At 40.3% G+C, this 17418-nt stretch overlaps 1 protein-coding gene across 2 annotated transcripts; it reads left to right on the plus strand.

The window, feature by feature from the left end:
* Positions 1–1889: 1889 nt before the first annotated feature.
* LOC118810167 (prosaposin) lies at positions 1890–16301 on the plus strand. 2 transcript variants are annotated; one of them, XM_036573737.1, is made up of 15 exons: positions 1890–2152; positions 7304–7437; positions 7529–7603; positions 7702–7827; positions 8268–8456; positions 8552–8695; positions 9789–9845; positions 10173–10178; positions 12253–12405; positions 12557–12649; positions 12858–13041; positions 13376–13539; positions 13858–13938; positions 14057–14164; positions 15397–16301. In XM_036573737.1, the coding sequence occupies exons 1-15, from the start codon at positions 2122–2124 to the stop codon at positions 15430–15432; spliced, it is 1581 nt and encodes a 526-aa protein (XP_036429630.1). In that variant the 5' UTR covers positions 1890–2121; the 3' UTR covers positions 15433–16301. The 2 variants fall into 2 exon arrangements, with proteins under 2 accessions (XP_036429630.1, XP_036429629.1); XM_036573736.1 differs by lacking the exon at positions 10173–10178 and having other exon boundaries at positions 1996–2152.
* Positions 16302–17418: the final 1117 nt, after the last annotated feature.

The raw sequence follows: 17418 nt of genomic DNA on the forward strand, positions 1-17418 counted from the left end.
TAGCGTTGGTACTTTCCATTCAGCCTGTTCTTGTGTGAGCTTGAGTTTGTCTAGTACAGTCAGCACATTCAGTCTGCTGGGTGAAGTGGCATCTTTACAATGTTACATATACCATCGAAGACAAAATATTACACTGAAACAGCAGATTCCTCACGGTTTCACTGAGTGCCATGGCTTAAAAGTAAGGTCATAAACGGTTGCACGCATAGCTTACAGTATCTGTTTTGTTGATTTTCTACTTGAGAATATGTTAACACATCCTGTACAGAGGACACTCTTAAATATGACATTTTCTGCCAATTTTTGTGAACAATTTCTGTTTATTTGCCAAGTTTTATGTTTTATTTTTTCGAACTTGTTAACAAAACCATAAACCATAATTGTGCATTAAAATGTGTGAAAAGAAGTGTGTTCTATGTAGAGGATGTGATAACTTACTTTTAGTTAAAAAAAACAAAAAACAACAAAAGCTTGTCTTTTGATTCCAGGGACAACCAAACTTTTGAAAATTAAGAAAATATTGAATATGAAAATATAATGTTTGCTTTTCTTTGAGGGTAGGGATGCCTAGATTAGGTTTCCACACTTTTGTCTATGTGCTCTTCTGCTAACTTAACCATGGCAGTTTTATTATTAGGTCATTTGGTCAGTGTCGCAGAACGTATTTGTTTATATATGGTTTGATTTACCATTTATACAATGCAATTTCAATTAGAAAGATGTTATAATATTTATAATTCAGTAATTTCTTTTTATGCATTTGAAGATTGAAATCACAGATATTGGACAAAACATATTTTGACACCCGTGGGCTGTGCAAAGGCCATACCGTATACCTTATCTGTATGTTTTCACCCCAGTATGTTAAACTAAGAAAATAAATAGGAATTGTGCACTAAAATTTGTAGAAAATTCCATATTTAAGTGTGTGATGTATTATTTTCACTTAAAAAAAAAAGAAGGCAATTATTATTATTATTATTATTAGTAGTAGTAGTAGTAGTAGTAGCAGTAGTAGTAGCAAAGGGAATGGTTCTATTTATATTTCATGCTTCAATGGTTCTTCAGACTGATGGAGACTGTGTCATATACGGTTCTATGAAGAAACCTTTTTTGAAAATGGTTCTGCTATTGTTATGACGTCAAGCTTGTCACAATAGGAGAGCCCTTTTTGGTGCTACATGTAACCATTTTCACATATTCAAAATAAAACATGTTTTTCATCCATCTGAAGAACCATTTCACCATGCAGAGAATCATTTAAGTGTCCAAATGGTTCTTCAGAGTTCTTATGGTTCTAGATAGAACCATCACCTTTACTAAACAGTCTTTGCAGAACTATCCTTATTAAGTTAGTATCTTGCAAAAAGTGTCAAAAGGCCCCCTGAAACTTAATAGTCAATTTTTTTATGAAAAAAGAATATATTTCCAGTTATTTGGTAAATTAGTATTCAAAATTGATCTTTTCAGGTTTTTACACAGCCCTGCTGGTGACTTCCCACATAAATAAAAAATAAACTTAGGGGGTGTGGGAACAAGAAAATTAAGCCTTGACTACAGCTTAATAAAGCATGACCTTGTTCCTACGCCTTACTAATAGCTTACTTATCTCGTTCCCACGCCTTGAAAAGTCGTGGCCGCGCTGTATTAACGCATGGGAACGAGATCCTAATGTGTGGCCACGACACATTAAAAGGTGCTGAAATAAAAACAATGCATTATTCTTATATAGCAAGGCTCCGTGGGGTTTTACTGGAACCGAAATGATTCAGTCTGTCCTGAAAGTTTGCTCAGCTCGCCCTCTGTTCTTTAGTGTGGAAACAGATGAACACAAAACAGCTCCACTCGGTTAAACAAGGGCGGTGTCTGACTAATTAACCCGATATCATTATAGTTGTTCGCCCCCGTCTGTTTGTGCTCGTTCTCTCGGTCGACAACAGCCCGTCACGTGTCTCAGCTCTCCTCGGTCACCTGACTCCCCAAACGCTTAAACCCACTGACGGAGCGGAGCGCGCCGCACTGCAGCACCGACGCACCGCCGACAGGAGGCCGAACAGACCGAGGACGAGAGTGCCGAACTCCCTAAAAACAACACGTAAAAGGAGAAGGAGTGAAGTCAGGATGCTTCTCACGCTCCTTTTTGTCTCCACTGGTAATATATTCACACCTTCCTCTGCTCTCGGTGTTTAAATACGCGATTACAAGCGGCGACGTTTCGGTGTAGGTCAGCTAACGTTAGCATAGCAACCAAGCTGAAGTCGGCTTTCTGTCCGCCAGCTTTCTCATTGGAATCGTCCCGTTCCACCTTAAACGGTGCAGTAGTTACATTCTTTGTAACGGTGTAAGTGCTGCACCATTTAAGGAGGAACGGGAAAAACCGAGCAAGAATCCGGCGAATAGGAAGCCGACTTCAGCCTCGTATCTAGGTTAGCATAACTGCATATTTTGGTAAACAAGTAACGTCACGAATCGGTTTCGCTGTTGTTTCTCCTACTGCTGTCGCTAAACGGTAATGTCAGCTAACTGCAACGCGTATTTTAATGGACTCACATGAGTGAATTTGATTAAAAATAAATTTTAAGGTACAGTTGTCTTGTTTTGCTTTCGGCGCCCATCCCGAGTTTCGATTAGCTAGGTAGCTAACTAGCTAGCGTTAGCGAGCTCATTAGAAGGCGTTGCGCACATAGCCTGCTTTGTTTACGGGTCAGTCTCGCGTATATATGTCCTATTTTGAGACCTTTGCCCTAGCTATTATGGCTTGGTTAGACTTGTTCGTTGTCGATATTTTGCTGCTCGTCTGCTGTGGTTGTTAAGTAGCGCCAGTAAAGCGTCAGTTAGCAAAGCCACCTGTATTTTCCTCAGCTTCTCCTTCCTATCAGGTTCTGATGGACTAACTAATGTAGCGGCCAGGCTGTCTCGCCAGTGTCGTGTTTTATGCTGTTTCTGGGTTTGGAGTTGTGGGTTTCGGTGGTAGAAACTGTCGGCTGAAGTACTTTTTTTGGCCCATGACTCATCAAAGTCATTGCTGTGGCTAATGTCATCATAACCTTTCTTGAAACCGCTCAAGTCAGGCGCATGTTTTGGTAAGACTGAAGTTCAGCGTTACCTGTGAAGTTATGCGCTGTAGCTGGATTCATGAGTTTATTGGTTAAAAAGTCGTGAACATCCTACAGTCTAAAAGATTTGTTCCTCAAAGGTTCTTTAGTAGTGTTTCTTTATAGAACCGTGAACATTCCGTTAACCATTTGCATGGTAAAATGGTTCTTCAGATTGATGGAGAATGTGTTGTGTAGCACTAACAAGGGTTCTTCTGTGATGATGTCAGGCTTGTAGCACCTTAATGGTGCTAAATAGAACCATTTTCAAAAAGGTTCCATATAGAATCATGTACGGCGCAACACATTTTCCAGCAATCCGAAGATCCATTGCACCATGCAAAGAACCATTTAAGCATGTGAATTGTTCTTTGAATGCTCATGGTTCTGTGTGAGTGAGCCGTGATTGTCTTCAAAGATAGTTTCCTGTTCCTCAGTCTTCTGAAAGTAGCTGGACATCCTCATTTGTGTTCTTTCTTTGAACTTCTGTTTGCACCCACAGTTTTCACTTCAGCTTTTGGTCATGAGTTTGGTTTGAGTAGTGGTGAAGCCTTGTCAAAAAGGTCACAGATTTTCTGTTCGTTAGGTGTAAATGAACATACTGCAAAGCCTGTCTCAAAGCTTTAGTAGACTTCTCATGTCATACACTGTTAGAAATAAAGGTTCTGAGCAGGGACATTTTTTGTTCAAGGTACAAACAGTGTAAATGTTCCCTTAAAGGTACAACAGTGGTTTTAAGGTCTGATTGTGAACCTTGAATAAGTTTTTCTCAGGTGAAAAGTACGTGTTTGTACCTTTTTCATAGCCTACTGTTTTAAAACAGAACAAGAAAATAAAAAGCCTGGAGACAAGACGGGGTGTGTGGAGTCAGTACAACTTAGTATTGAGTATTACTTAGATATAATTTCAATGGATTATGGTTCAGTTATGTTCCCTGACTGAATGTACTGAGATGTACCCTTGAGGGAACCACTTCAGTGACAGTTTCATACCTTTTTTTGTCTGAGTGTATGAGGCTCAAACTAAGTGTCATGCATGTCAGTTCATGTAAAAAAATAAATAAATGAATGAATAAAAAGAAATTGTCTGCTCTTCAGGCCTGTGGTTTTACATCTAGTCTGTCATTTACCTATCAACTCTGACATGTCAGCTTGATAGGTCAGTGTGAACCCTCTGGTCATTCTGTTTGCTTCCCTTTGTCATGCAGGCCTCAAACCTGATCGCCTCTTCTTTATTTTCAAATCTTCAAGGTGGTCAAACTGATACCTCCCCTTTATATAGTTGATCCATTTATTCCCCAGTAGGGAACTGCTGACAGCCTCGGTTTCAGTGTGTTAGTTTGTTGTGTAACTTGATTCTTGTTTCTCACATTTAGATACTGAAGGTCAGTTTTTGGGGACGCAGTCAGAGCTTCCTCTTGCGCAAAGAAGGCTCAGCTAAGTCTCAGCAGGAATATGGATCGAGTTTGATTACTGGTTACTCTGTTTGGTCATCATTTTAGAGAATGCTTGTCACAAAACTTGCTCTGTTTTAGTGTTTAAAAGTGTTTAAAACAATCACAGGACTGCTTATAGCTTGTCCCGTTAACGTTTCTGTCTACGGGTGTAATTTGTCTTCATATAAAGCAACAATCTCTCCTCTTTAATTTGTTAATAATTAACATGTCATGCTGTGCGCTATATGACCCACTTTGAGTGTCTGCTTTTTGCCTGCACAGTCTGAACATATGCAAATGAGTGTTTTGACAGTCATTATTTGCAGGGGGAAGATAAGGAGAAGTGAGAATGGTGACACCTTTTGAAAGCCAAAACCATCTAAGTTTAATCAGAGTTATGGCGCAGAAAGCTTTCACTCGGCTCTGACGTTGCCATTACAAAAACTTTACTTGCCAGGGCTAATAATCCTCTCAACTCATGGTTTGTTTCTGTTCACAATACAGGTGTTCTCACAATGTTTTGTGCCCAATTTGAATGAATAAAAGTGATGACTGTAGTTTGAAATGGCCTAGTACTTACTGCTGGCATACTGATTGAGTAGTAAGCAGTATGCAGTAGATATGCATTCTGACTAATTTTGGTATTCAGATATCCATAAGAGTTAAAGAACGGATATTTGTCTAACCTCAAGAAAGAAAATGGATGCAAGGTCTTTTCTCCTCAGTGAACGATGTGCTAACGTGTTACTAAATTTGTTTCTGGACCTAGATAACGTCAGCTAGAGTAGCTAGCGGAAGTGCTGCACCAGAGCACCAACCTTGCTATTGCTTTCTTCTCAGCCACATCCTTAACAATGCCTTCTTGGATACATGCTCACAATCGGGCACTAGGGTTTTGTAGTAGCAAAGTATAATATCGCTGCTGTCGGAACGAAACCTCGATTATCCATTTTTGTCGTTCAGTTTTTGACATTCTTTGAAACGTGTGTAAATGTCATGACGAGTAGACCAAAAGAAACGGCCCAGAATGACCTGGGGGGAAAGTCTGGTTCCATTGACTTACATTAAAAGTAAAGTAGGTTTTTCTTTCTTCTATGAAGTTCTCATTTTGGAGATACAAGGTTTTCTTCCAACAACTTTGCTGCTACAAAAACACTAGTGCCTGAACTTGAGCATGGATGGCTGTGTTTTGCAGCCCTGTGAAAACAAATTCTCAGTCTCATGATGAAACATTGCACGAACACTTTTAGGTGAGAAGTAGTCCGTTCTGAGATGGAAAATTAAGTTCGCAGCTGTCATGAATGCAACATTAGCCCTGAACATTTTTAATAGCCCTGCATGTGGCCATATCGTGGCCATAACTTACTAACAACGCTGGAGCTGGGAAGCAGGAGGAGGCTGGAGGCAGTTGATTGGTGCTGATTGTTTGCAAACCTTGGTGTTCAAATAACGCAGTGGCTTTAGATCATGTGATTCATAGAATGACCACTTCATGATGCAGCATTAGTTTTGCAGTGCGCCATCATGGGGTCAGGATGCATTATTACACCAATTTTTGCTGAAGTGAAAGTCTTCTGGGCTGAGAAAAAAGATCTTGCTTGAAGTAGCTGATGTTTGAGAGGAAGTGTCTCATCTTTGTGTTGCTGTTACATGTCCACCATGAGAGGCTGCTGTGAGTGTTTCTGCCTTTAGTCATGCTGCTGGCTTTGCAAATCATGTGACTCTGAGTCACTCACACAACTCTGAGTTTGTCAGTAGCTGCTAACCGTCAAACATGGGGCCATTTCATGAGCCAAATGAACTTTGCCACCTGGATTGAAGCTGTGTTGTGTTCATGTCCCTTCCTCTCCCAGTTCCTTGTTTCGCTGTCTATCATGATTAGGTCAGTCAGACAGAATGCAGAGGTGAGGAATGAGGGGATCTTGTGATCTAGCTGTGGGCAGGGCTTATCTTGGAAAGGCAGGTTGCTCAAAGTTCTTTTTTTGTCCTATTTGTCAAACGTGTCATCATGGGTCATATGATGTGTGACGTGTAGATATGGGATTATTGGACGCCCTTTAGCACCATAAGACTTCCAAGAAGGGGAAAAACATTGGCTGCAATGGATTTTTTTTTAAAATCCTAATTATTGCAATCACTTTCACTCATGAATTTTTGCTCATGAATTTTAACCTGTCTTGTGGTTGTGGCTTTTAAAGAACAAAATGGTGGTTTCCTTGTTCTGTCCCTGGTTTCATATTTCCAATTATCAAGTCTGTCTGGTTAGATGTTTGAGACTTTCCCATTAGACAGTACTGAGGGGATTTTTGTGGTTGTCATTTAGTGTGGAGAATGTGCTTGGACCGTTGGGTCTATTTCCTCATCGTGCATTTCTCTGTTCTGCCTGAACCTTTTTCCGCTTTTTGAAATAAGGCTCTCTCTGCTTCCCTCATTTTGGATGGAGTCTCCAGGCCCGGCTTTAGGGCTGTAATCGGATTGAGAAAGCGAGCTAACAAGATTTGTTTTGCTTGATAAATAGTATTGGATGTAATGGCAGCTATTCTTTCTTTGCCAGTGGAACTCTTTAGTGCCTGAGGCAGAGGACTGGCACTAGGAAATAAAATGGTTTTCCTGAGTAACTGGCTGTGGCACTTAAGTTTAGCTATGGAGTCTTGGCTCTGTCAGCACTGTTCTGCGTCCTGTAGGAGCAGCACACTGCTCCGTGGCCTGTGATGCATGAACGATCGTGACTAAAGATGGTCAAGCTGATATTTTATTCTGTTTTCTCTTTCAGCTGTGGCCACCCCTCTGTTGGGAACTGAGCAGTGTGCTCGTGGCCCCCCCTACTGGTGCAAAAATGTCAAGACCGCCTCCATTTGTGGTGCCGTCTCCCACTGCCAGCAAAACGTGTGGAACCAGCCTCAGATGGTTAGTTAATTCAGCATTTTTGCACCATGTTTTATGAATGTGCTGATGTTTTGCTAGGACTAAACATATCTCCCCCCTCTTTTCTTCTTAGAAATCTGTGCCATGTGATCTGTGCAAAGAGCTGTTGGTTGTGGTGGAACAGCTCCTCAAGGACAATTCCACAGAGGTAAGTGCTGTGAAACTGGTTTATGTTAAAAAGCACACTTATGTAAAAATTGCAATATTTTTTTTCCCTGTATACTCACTAATGTGTATGTTGTCTAGGCTGAGATTCTTGGCTACATGGAGAAAGCATGCCAGTTGATCCCAGATGAGAGCGTGGCTGCTGAGTGCAAAGAGATAGTGGACAATTATTACCCCATCCTCATGGGCATCATTAAAGGAGAGCTGGTAAGCTGAACTAAATGAGGACTATACATCAGAGCCAGTTCTGATTCTACACAGGATTTACTGACAGAACTGCAGATCTAATAGTTTAATAGTCTCAGAGTTTAAGACGTAGAGGTTCTCTATCAACTATGCTTCTTACAATAGAGTTCTTTTAACCAGAGCTGATTGCTTTGTAGAAGAAATCCAGTGAATAGATGTCTTTGACGGTGCTGGTGGGCAGAGCAACAAACTGCTCTTTGTATGATCAGCTCGCCCTCTTGGTAAACATGAGACTGGCCTTGTCTCATAAATATTGAATCATGATCAGAGTTATTATTTGGTCTACAGGAGCAGAAATTACTTTGTATAAATGTGTTTAGATATATTGTATACATAGAGATGGGGAGAAATATATTGTTTGTGGATCCTGCTCTAAGATGCTGCTTTGTTTGTCTCCGCAGGAGGACCCGAGTGTGGCGTGTGGTGCCCTTGGCCTGTGTGTGTCCCAGGAGGAGGCTCTAGCTCAGCTTGTGTCCAATGAGATTCCTCAGGTGGATCTGACTCAAAGGGTCAACCCCTTGCTGCTTAATGTCCCTCAGCTCCTCTACCCCCAGGAGACTGCCAAGAAAGTGGAGGAGACCCCCAAACAGGTTTAGTCACTTCCCTTCATAATGTATTAAAACAAGGGCTTGTCGTGAGTTGTGAGACACTGTGGATTAACTAACCAGCGCCTGTTTCTCTGCAGACAAATAATGCTGTGTGTGACGACTGCGTCAAGTTCATCACTGATGCTCAGGCGGAGGCCAAGAAGAACGCCACCTTTGTCAACTCTCTGATTGAGCAGGTTAAGGCTCAGTGTGAACTGCTGGGGCCTGGCCTTTCCGATATGGTAAGAGTCATCACTGTAAGCATAGATAAAACTTTGCAGCTGAAACATGAGCCATAAAGCAGGCATAGTTTAAACAGTACCCTATACTCCTTTCATTTAATTAGCGCAACTTAAGAAGTTTTTGTTTTTGCTGTTTAAAAGTGGTAATATTGTCCCTAGAACAGCAGAAGTTTATACATTCTAGAAGCAAAAACCACATTTAAATGTTAACTGAAAACATAATGAAAAAGTAATTTAGATGGTTGCCTTGTTTTGTAGATCGAGGTTTCTATTCACCTAAACTTCTCGCTTAACTAGCTAGGCTAGGCTAGGCATGTCAAACTGGGGACCTTTTGGGCCAAAGTGCTGCAGAGATTAGCCTTTACCCTCATCTAACACTCCGAATTCAATTCATGAAGGCCTTGCTAATTAGCTGATGAGCTGAATCAGGTGGTTTAAAGAGGTAGCGTGCTGAAGTTTGCAGTGTTTTGGCCCGCCAGGACTGGAGCTTGACATGTGAGCTAGGCTTCGTTCCCCAAAGACTAAGCAGAATTTAAAGACCAATATCATAAATTCCTTTATTTTTGTATTTTATTTTTTTCCTACAGATGGAAAAACTTGTATAGGTTGTACACAAACATTGTCATTAATTTTTATTACTATATTCCAACCTCACTTTTTCCTGTAGAACTCTTTATCCTGTTGTTTTTGTTACTGTGACTTTAAAATAGGTGTATGTAAATGAGCTCTGTTCTGATTGCCATTCAGAAATCAGTCTGGGGTGAAACACTCCTCATACCAAAATAAATGAATTTAAATTAACTTTAGTTTCCATATACACACTGAATGGACTGGGGAGAGAATGGTAAGTGTAGTGATCACATACTGTGTCACTCTCAGAACAATGTAAGGAAAATTTGGTTAAAGGCACTTGTAAACAATAAACTTGACCCTGTAACTCAGGACTACTTTGTATGCCCCACATGGCTCCACTAGCCCAGATTTTCTTGTGATTTATGGTTCTGTGTTTTGAATTATAGTACATATCATAGTAACTAACTTCTGTATCTGTAATTTCTGTAACTGTATCTTCACTGTGTTCTGTTTTCCACAGTGTAAGCAGTATGTTGAGCAGTATGCACCTCTCCTTATTCAGCAGCTCATGTCTATGGTAAGTACCCCTTCACTTATACTTTCTCACTCAAATGTGTGAATAAAGAACATCCACATTTTCATTGTATAATTGAGTTAACTTTTTGCCCAGATGGTATATTTGAGCTGTGACCAATGTAGTTCATATATAGAGCTTGGCTTGACCCCTGAGCCAAACTGGCTGTTTTTCTTTCCCCCAGTAAGCCCATGTCCAGTCTTACGGCCACTCTGCCTGTCTGCTGATTCCATCCACTTTTCTAATCACTTGTCTTCTCTTATTTTATTCCCTCTCCCCCACTCATCATTCTCTCTCTGTCTATCTCTTTCATTTTACTTTGGTCTACAGGAGCAGGTAGGTCTCTTGTGTTGATCTGCTAGTCTCACCCTTAGTTCTTTTGTTTTTTATGTGGAGCTACTTGCCTGTGCTATGTCTAATTTTGATGACCATTGCTAACCTGTGCTGTTGTGTAGAGTAGTTACTCACACTACATTCACTACTACTCACACACGTTTTGGATTGATATGTTTTTGTTTCACATTTGATTGATCTACCGTTTGTTATTCATGCATATTTACCACTGGCCACCTAAAAGAGATCCTTTCAGTGCACAGAATAACACTTCAACTCATTTACTCTTATCTTGTAGTTATATTTGGCTTTCAACCCTTCTACTATTAAATCATTTGATCATTGAACACATGATCTAGATTGTTCGCACCGGGGAGCCCAACTCAAGTTCTGGTAGCCCTCAGCACTGATGTAGTGTTTAATTTTATTATTATTATTTTTTTGAGTTTTCATAGTTTGTGATCAAATCTCAATGTCTGATATCTGAAGTGATGATCAGAGAAATATAAAATGAGAAATATGATCGCTATAAATATGCGAGGCAGCGCTGTGTTGAGTTTATGTAGTTTCTTGATTTAGTGCTGGGTAATATTGCTTATGCTTGTATAGAGCTATTGGTGTGACAACATTTATTAATTTTATTATTATTATTATTCATAAGCTAGTCAATTACAATGTGTATAATTTTCTAGGCCAGGGGGTCTGTTCTTATCTGCTAAAGGTCTTTGTTTTCATTACACTCAAACAGAAGTACAACAGAATTCACCCTTTATTTAATCATTTGATTTTTTTTAAAAATGTTTCTGTACTTCTGCCTTGTTGGAATAAAACACCTGCTACTCTCCGTTACTTTAAACAGTTAAAATGTTTGTCAGTTTAATCTGAGTACAGAAAGCATCTAACCACAAACCTGTGACTCCTGAGAACTGGAGTTGGGCTCTTCTTTTGTATTACTTGGATCTCATTGTCTCCCACCACACAACATTCATTAGAACTGGCTGAAGTATTTTTGCATGTCTGGTGCTGTTTGGCGGTTGCATGCCTGGCTGTGGTAAGACTGGTCGTGTGCTGCCGCCCTCACTGGGCACAAGATGCGGCTGCACCTTGGAGCTTCATGGAGTCAGAGATGGGCACTGCATATCAGAAATACTCAAATGTATGCATCAAGACCAGTCAGGTCCTAGTTATCCAAATCCAGGGCTGTACAGTTTGACAAGGTTCTCATGCATTAGGAGAAATTAATCTGTATGAATATGACAAGATCAGTCACACGTGTGCGCAAGTACTTTGTATAGTATATCCTGTCAAATATTTACTTATATTTGTCAAATATAAGTCCTTGTGTTCATGTTAATTACAGTCAGTGAGTGATTTTGCAAACTAATCTCCCTACATAACAGATGCAAAATCATAAATTTTGCCACTGCCCAAGCCATCTGTTCAGCAATTATGAAAACTGCAGGTTCTATTGTTTTATGGTAATTGTAGTCCATTGGGTAATTCCAACACTATAGAATGAATCCATATATCTTTAGCTTGTATCCCTTTTTAGAATTAACTGTTGAAGTTAACACTCACATTTAATTGCATTAAACTTAGAGTGGCATCAATCATACGCAAAATCCTGCTGGTGTGGGTTCGTGCATAGGTTTAGTCTCTTTTTAAATATGTTCAAAAAATGCTATTTACGTACTAATATCTGAATTATTGTGGGGAAAACAAACTCCACAGTTTAGCAAAACGAATATTGAAATTCACTTTTCACATGCTACTTTTAGAAGTGTTGTCACTTATTTCACTGCCATAGTATTTTGTGCTACAACACATGCAGCTTTGCTAGCACCAGTACTACATGTTCAAAATTTGCGTTCAGCCCTGAAACCCTTCAACATGCTTATTTTTGCAAAGTGGCATAGCGTTTTCATTTACACTGCTCACTCTCCAGTGTTTTGAATTTATCAGGCTGCAGAGGTTTGGGCATACTGGGTCCTGTACTTTCATCCATTGGCTCATCTTTGTTGGGGTGCTGGTCATCCTTACCGTCAGTTCTTATCTATGCACTCTTGCCTCCCTGCAGCAACCCAAAGATATCTGCTGCCGCGCTGGCTTCTGTGACTCCAGCCCCGAGTCTGTGCCCATGCAGACTCTTGTAGCTGCAAAAACCATTCGTGCTATGAAAACCTTCCCTGCTGCCAAAGTGGTAGAGGCTGCCTCCATCAAGCCTGCCAAGGTAAAGCTGCCCACTCGGTCCTCTACTTCAGTTGAGACCACACCAGTTAATGTGTTTGTGGTTTAACCTGTCTAAATTTTAAATTTTAGCCATTTATAAAGTATAGTACATTTTACTGAGTGGTTTTGTCTCTGTGTCTATGGCCCTGCAGAAGATGGTGCGTGCTCGTGAACCCCCTCAGTGTGCCATCTGTGAGTATGTGATGAAGGAGCTGGAGGCCATGATCCAGGACCATACCACTGAGGTATAACTACAACAGACTGTGTGTGGTAAAAACTTCCTGACCACAGTCTTAATGCTTAGGATCCTTGTTTCAGCGTACTTTGTACAGCTGGAAGCAGCAAATCTAAGGACTTAATGCTACCTTGCATTGCTTTTGAGTCCTAATTAATTTGTCAAGAGATGTTGACCCATTTGCCAGTTTATGCTGACCCTTTGCTGTGGTTTTGTAGGAGGAAGTGGTGCAGGCTGTGGAAAAAGTGTGCAACATTCTTCCCTCCACACTTACCGCTCAGTGCAAGGACCTGATCGAGACTTATGGCCAAGCAATCATCGAGCTGCTGGTGCAGGAGGCTGACCCAAAGACCATCTGCAGCTTGCTGGGACTGTGCACGGGAGCCAACCGTGCTTTTATCCGTGAGTGTTTCAGTAAAGGTTCTTTCATCACCCCTAATGGTGCTTTCCCCTGAGCAGCGTGAAATAGCACCATTACGAATCTCAACATGGACCTAGCTGTACCCTGATAAAGTCGATTTGTACTCAAAATATGAAATCAGCAATGTGAATGTATTATGTGAATCCCAGAACAGCAAAGGTGAATATTATTTTTATTTTGGGTGATGTGTGCTGCAGTTTTGAGGTAAATTGAGTTTTACCTGCCTCACATCAGTGCTGTTAACCTCAGGTCATTTTCTTGGGCCTTCTGCCCTTTTGTATTTGCATTGCCATAATCTTAGTTGTTCTTCCTCAGCTGTGATGGAGAAAGCAGAGTTTGAGGCTGGTGGGTTCTGTGATGTGTGCAAGATGGCCGTGCGCTATGTGGATGGCATCCTGGAGCAGAACGCCACCGAAGCAGAGATTGAGGAGGCAGTCAAGAAAGTCTGCAACTTCCTGCCTGACGAATTCAAGACTCAGGTGAGTCAAGCTTTGAGTTATGTAAGCCTGCTTAAGAGGAAAAGGTTTTGAGCTGTAGAACTAGTGTGAGTAATGTCCTTTCAGCATGGCTATTTACTTTAATGTACAAGAGTCTGCACATTTAATTCCACTCAGGGTGTTCTAAGTAACATTTAAGATGCCTTTTTAAATCTACCTTCCAGTAATTTTAGCTATTTGGTTCAAATTTTGCATTTTCCTGTGGACTAGATAGTAAATTATGTTGCAGAACCTCATAATCCACTTACATTTGGTACATGGCAAATTGCATGCACACTGACCAGATTGTTCTCTATACAGTGTGACCAGCTTATTGAGCAGTATGAGCCTCTGCTGATCCAGCTGCTGCTCCAGACACTCGACCCTGACTTTGTCTGCATGGTAAGATCTCTCTCTGTGCACTGTTTCTGCTAGTAACAGGCCTTTTCTTCATCCTTCACCATTTAAAGGTTTGAAATGAAGGACTTGTGTGACTGTTCTGTGATATCTGGTTCTGCAGAAGCTGGGTGCGTGTCCTGAGGTAGTGCGGCAGCTGCTGGGTATGGAGCAGTGCAGCTGGGGGCCCGCCTTCTGGTGCAAGAACATGGAGACTGCCACACGCTGTAATGTGAGTATTGCACTACAATTCTGAGTGCTTTCTGAAATCCTTCATATTCAGATGTCTGCTGAAAGGCAAGCTTTGGTCAATCAAATTTGCTCTTACTGGTTTAATCAGTTAAGTTTTGCATTGTAGCTCTGAGGCTGATATAGAAAGAAGTAGGGATACACTAATATCCACTCTTTCATGTGTGAATCTACAGATTTTGATGCCAATACATTAAGATGTATAAATGATGTCAAACATTAAAAAAATCTATAAACTGGGACTAAATTCACTTAATTTAACATTAAGACCTGTTTGTAGAGGATTACAAATATAGTAAAATGAATAAAATGCAGAATTTTTAGCACAGTAGCCAAGCATCTTCTAAACCAGGCCTGTCAAACTCAACTGCTAAACGGGTCATATTGAAAAACCTTAAAAATGGGCCAGAGGAAAAAAAAGTTTTCATTTTTATGTTGTGCTGTGCAAAATGAAAACTTCAGCAGTAAAATATAGGCACTTACAATAGACTATGAAATATTACATGAATACTTGAAATATTAAAAATGTAAAAGTGCCTAGGAGTCTTTTAAACCTACCTATTTGCCTCAACTAGACACCTGGCATCCTTTCTTAGCTGCAAGTTCATTAATTCTTGGACTTCGAATTTTTGAGCTGCTAAGCTAACATTAGGTGTAAATAAGGTGCAGCTGAAATGCAGCTAGTGTGTTTGGTGGTATGACTAGTGTGGAATTGTGTAATACTGAGGTGTAACCACTGTCCCATAGGCTGTTGTTGGGGCAGGCGAGCCAGAGCACACGTTACGTTGCAGTGCATGCTGGGAACTGTAGTGCAGCACACTGTGAAATGTGCTAATATCAACATAAAATTAAAATATATTTGGAAGCTGGATAGGATTGGGCCTTAACATTAGCTCCACCAATTGTGCATACTGCTTGTCTAAGGCACTTAATTGCCTTAAACTGTGATAACTGTAATATTAAAAAAATGGAGACATTTTGGGTACGCTGCAAAGCTATAATCAGTAGCAGTAGCCAGTCCATGCTGATTGGTGTAGTATAAGCCTCCTCACTGCAAAGCTGATGAATCAAACCTTGGATGCCGAACATGTTGAGTAAGGGAGGGTGGACTGTGGACATTTTTGCCGGACTGTTCCTGTAAATATATTTGAACGTATTCTATTAAAGTTAAATGTGTGGAGTGCAGTAAATAAGTGCCTGTGTGTTTTGTTTCAGGCGGTGTCTCACTGCAGACGTCACGTTTGGAGTTAGAGGACCAGAGTGGCCAAACTGACCAGAGGATCTAAAGGAGAATTTCTGTAGCGCTGCTTTCCCTGTTTTAAAACAAATCAGTCCTTCCCTGTTACTTTATATTTCCTTTTAAAAGATGATGCAGGTTTGAAATGAAGTTCTGCCAAAACTAATTGGACGACTGGTTTCAGGGCACTACAGAAGAGAGGTGTGTAATTATTATGGTAGAGGCGGGGGGTTTGGAGAGTGATGGGAGGGGTCTGACTGACAAGAAGCTGTGTCTAAACTGGAACTAAACCTAGCTTCAACTGCTGATTTTCATTTGTTCTAGAACTGTGGGTTGTTTTTAGAGTTGTGATTTTTTTTTTCTGAATTTTTTTTAGTTTGTACACGTATATTTCAACAACATGCATGTAAATGGGAACTGAGGGCAGGAGATGATGCTCGGGTGGGAGGAGTTTGTGCCTTGATGGGACAGAGGGGGCTGAGACCCCCCAAACTGAATGAAAAGTCACTGTTTTAAGTTAAATTCCCTGCCCCTGCACTGTAGGCCAGTGAGCTGAATTGAGAACTTTTGTGTTTTGAGTGAAACTCGAGTCCTACACTGATTCTCAGCATTGTATTCACATCTTTGTTGGTTTAATTGAAAGCAAGGGAAGTTTGTGTGACTGTCATGTTAATCACACCCACTTTGTCTTTGCTGATTGGCCCTCACTGCTTCTTGATCAAATGTTTCTCTGCCAAACAGTCATGAGCTTCTCAGTCTGCTTCACATTGTTAACGCTGAGCCATTTGTTGGAATCTGTAAAATTTAACTGAAATTAAATTGACCTAAATCCATTTTAAAATGCCATTTTAGTAAAGATGTACAATAAAACGAGTACCAGTTTTTGATTTGTTTGGGTTTTTATTAATGCAGTACTTTATTAATGTAAAAAATATTTTATATATGAAGATTGACATCCTAGCATGGGGAAAATATCTCAAAGTCCTGATAACATCAAGCTCAGGCTAATTTACCCTCTTTTATAGTTTAAGGGAATGAAACAAGATTATATAGTAAATTTATCACATTTAATACTGACTAACTCTTCCTACACGCACTTTTCCATCTAAAAGGTATGAGGTAAAGTATGATCTTAGATGCTTATATGTTCATCTTGGACTTAAACACATTTCTTGGTGTAAATTTCAAGCAACTACTGAACCTGTGAGCCACTTCTTTGGTGATGACCCCACATTGGTCTCTGTAGGCCGAACACTATTGCGATATAAAAAAACACTAAATGTAACACAGGTGGTTTATTAAAAGCACATGTATACAAAAGGCTATTGTAAATAAAAGACATACAGCAGCACAGAGAATACGACCTGAATGTTACCTGGTCGATAAACAGGGCGAAGTCAGTCACATTCATATGAGGATACATTTACAGATACATAAAAACATTTTCATGAACACTTCATGATGCGTTTCTCAGTTGCGAGACTTTCAAAAGCATGCCTTACATTTAAATAACAGTGAAAGTCTTGCAGTCCTTCACATTATGATGCAACAGCTTATTTTCTACTCGGCAGATTAAAGGAAACGCTAATCTTGAAATCTTTCAGTGGTTTAAAGGCAGCGACTGTTTTGCACGTTTCTGCCATTTGAGGATTTAGTTTGAAAACCCAACCAAACATTTTTCAGAAAAAAAAAAAGAAAAGCACAATGCTACAATTTTCAAATGAAGAGTTACTTAAACCCCTGAGGGTGCGGTGAAAACAACAGCCTGCACAAGTTTCACTTCCCTCTTCACGTCACCTGAGCAGGCTTTTGTTTTTGCTAAATTCATATCTGTGGTAGAGATACGAAGTCAGCTTTGGCATCGTCAGAAAAACAAGCTTTTTGGTTATGATTCCACACTGATTTGTGTCTGAAGGCTAAATGTGTACAATTATTGTGTTTTACAACAGAACTGTGAGAGATATAAAGGCGGGCATTATGAGGTATGACTGAGCTATGTC

This window comes from Colossoma macropomum, unplaced genomic scaffold (genome assembly GCF_904425465.1).
Source record: "Colossoma macropomum unplaced genomic scaffold, Colossoma_macropomum, whole genome shotgun sequence".
Lineage (NCBI taxonomy): Eukaryota > Metazoa > Chordata > Actinopteri > Characiformes > Serrasalmidae > Colossoma > Colossoma macropomum.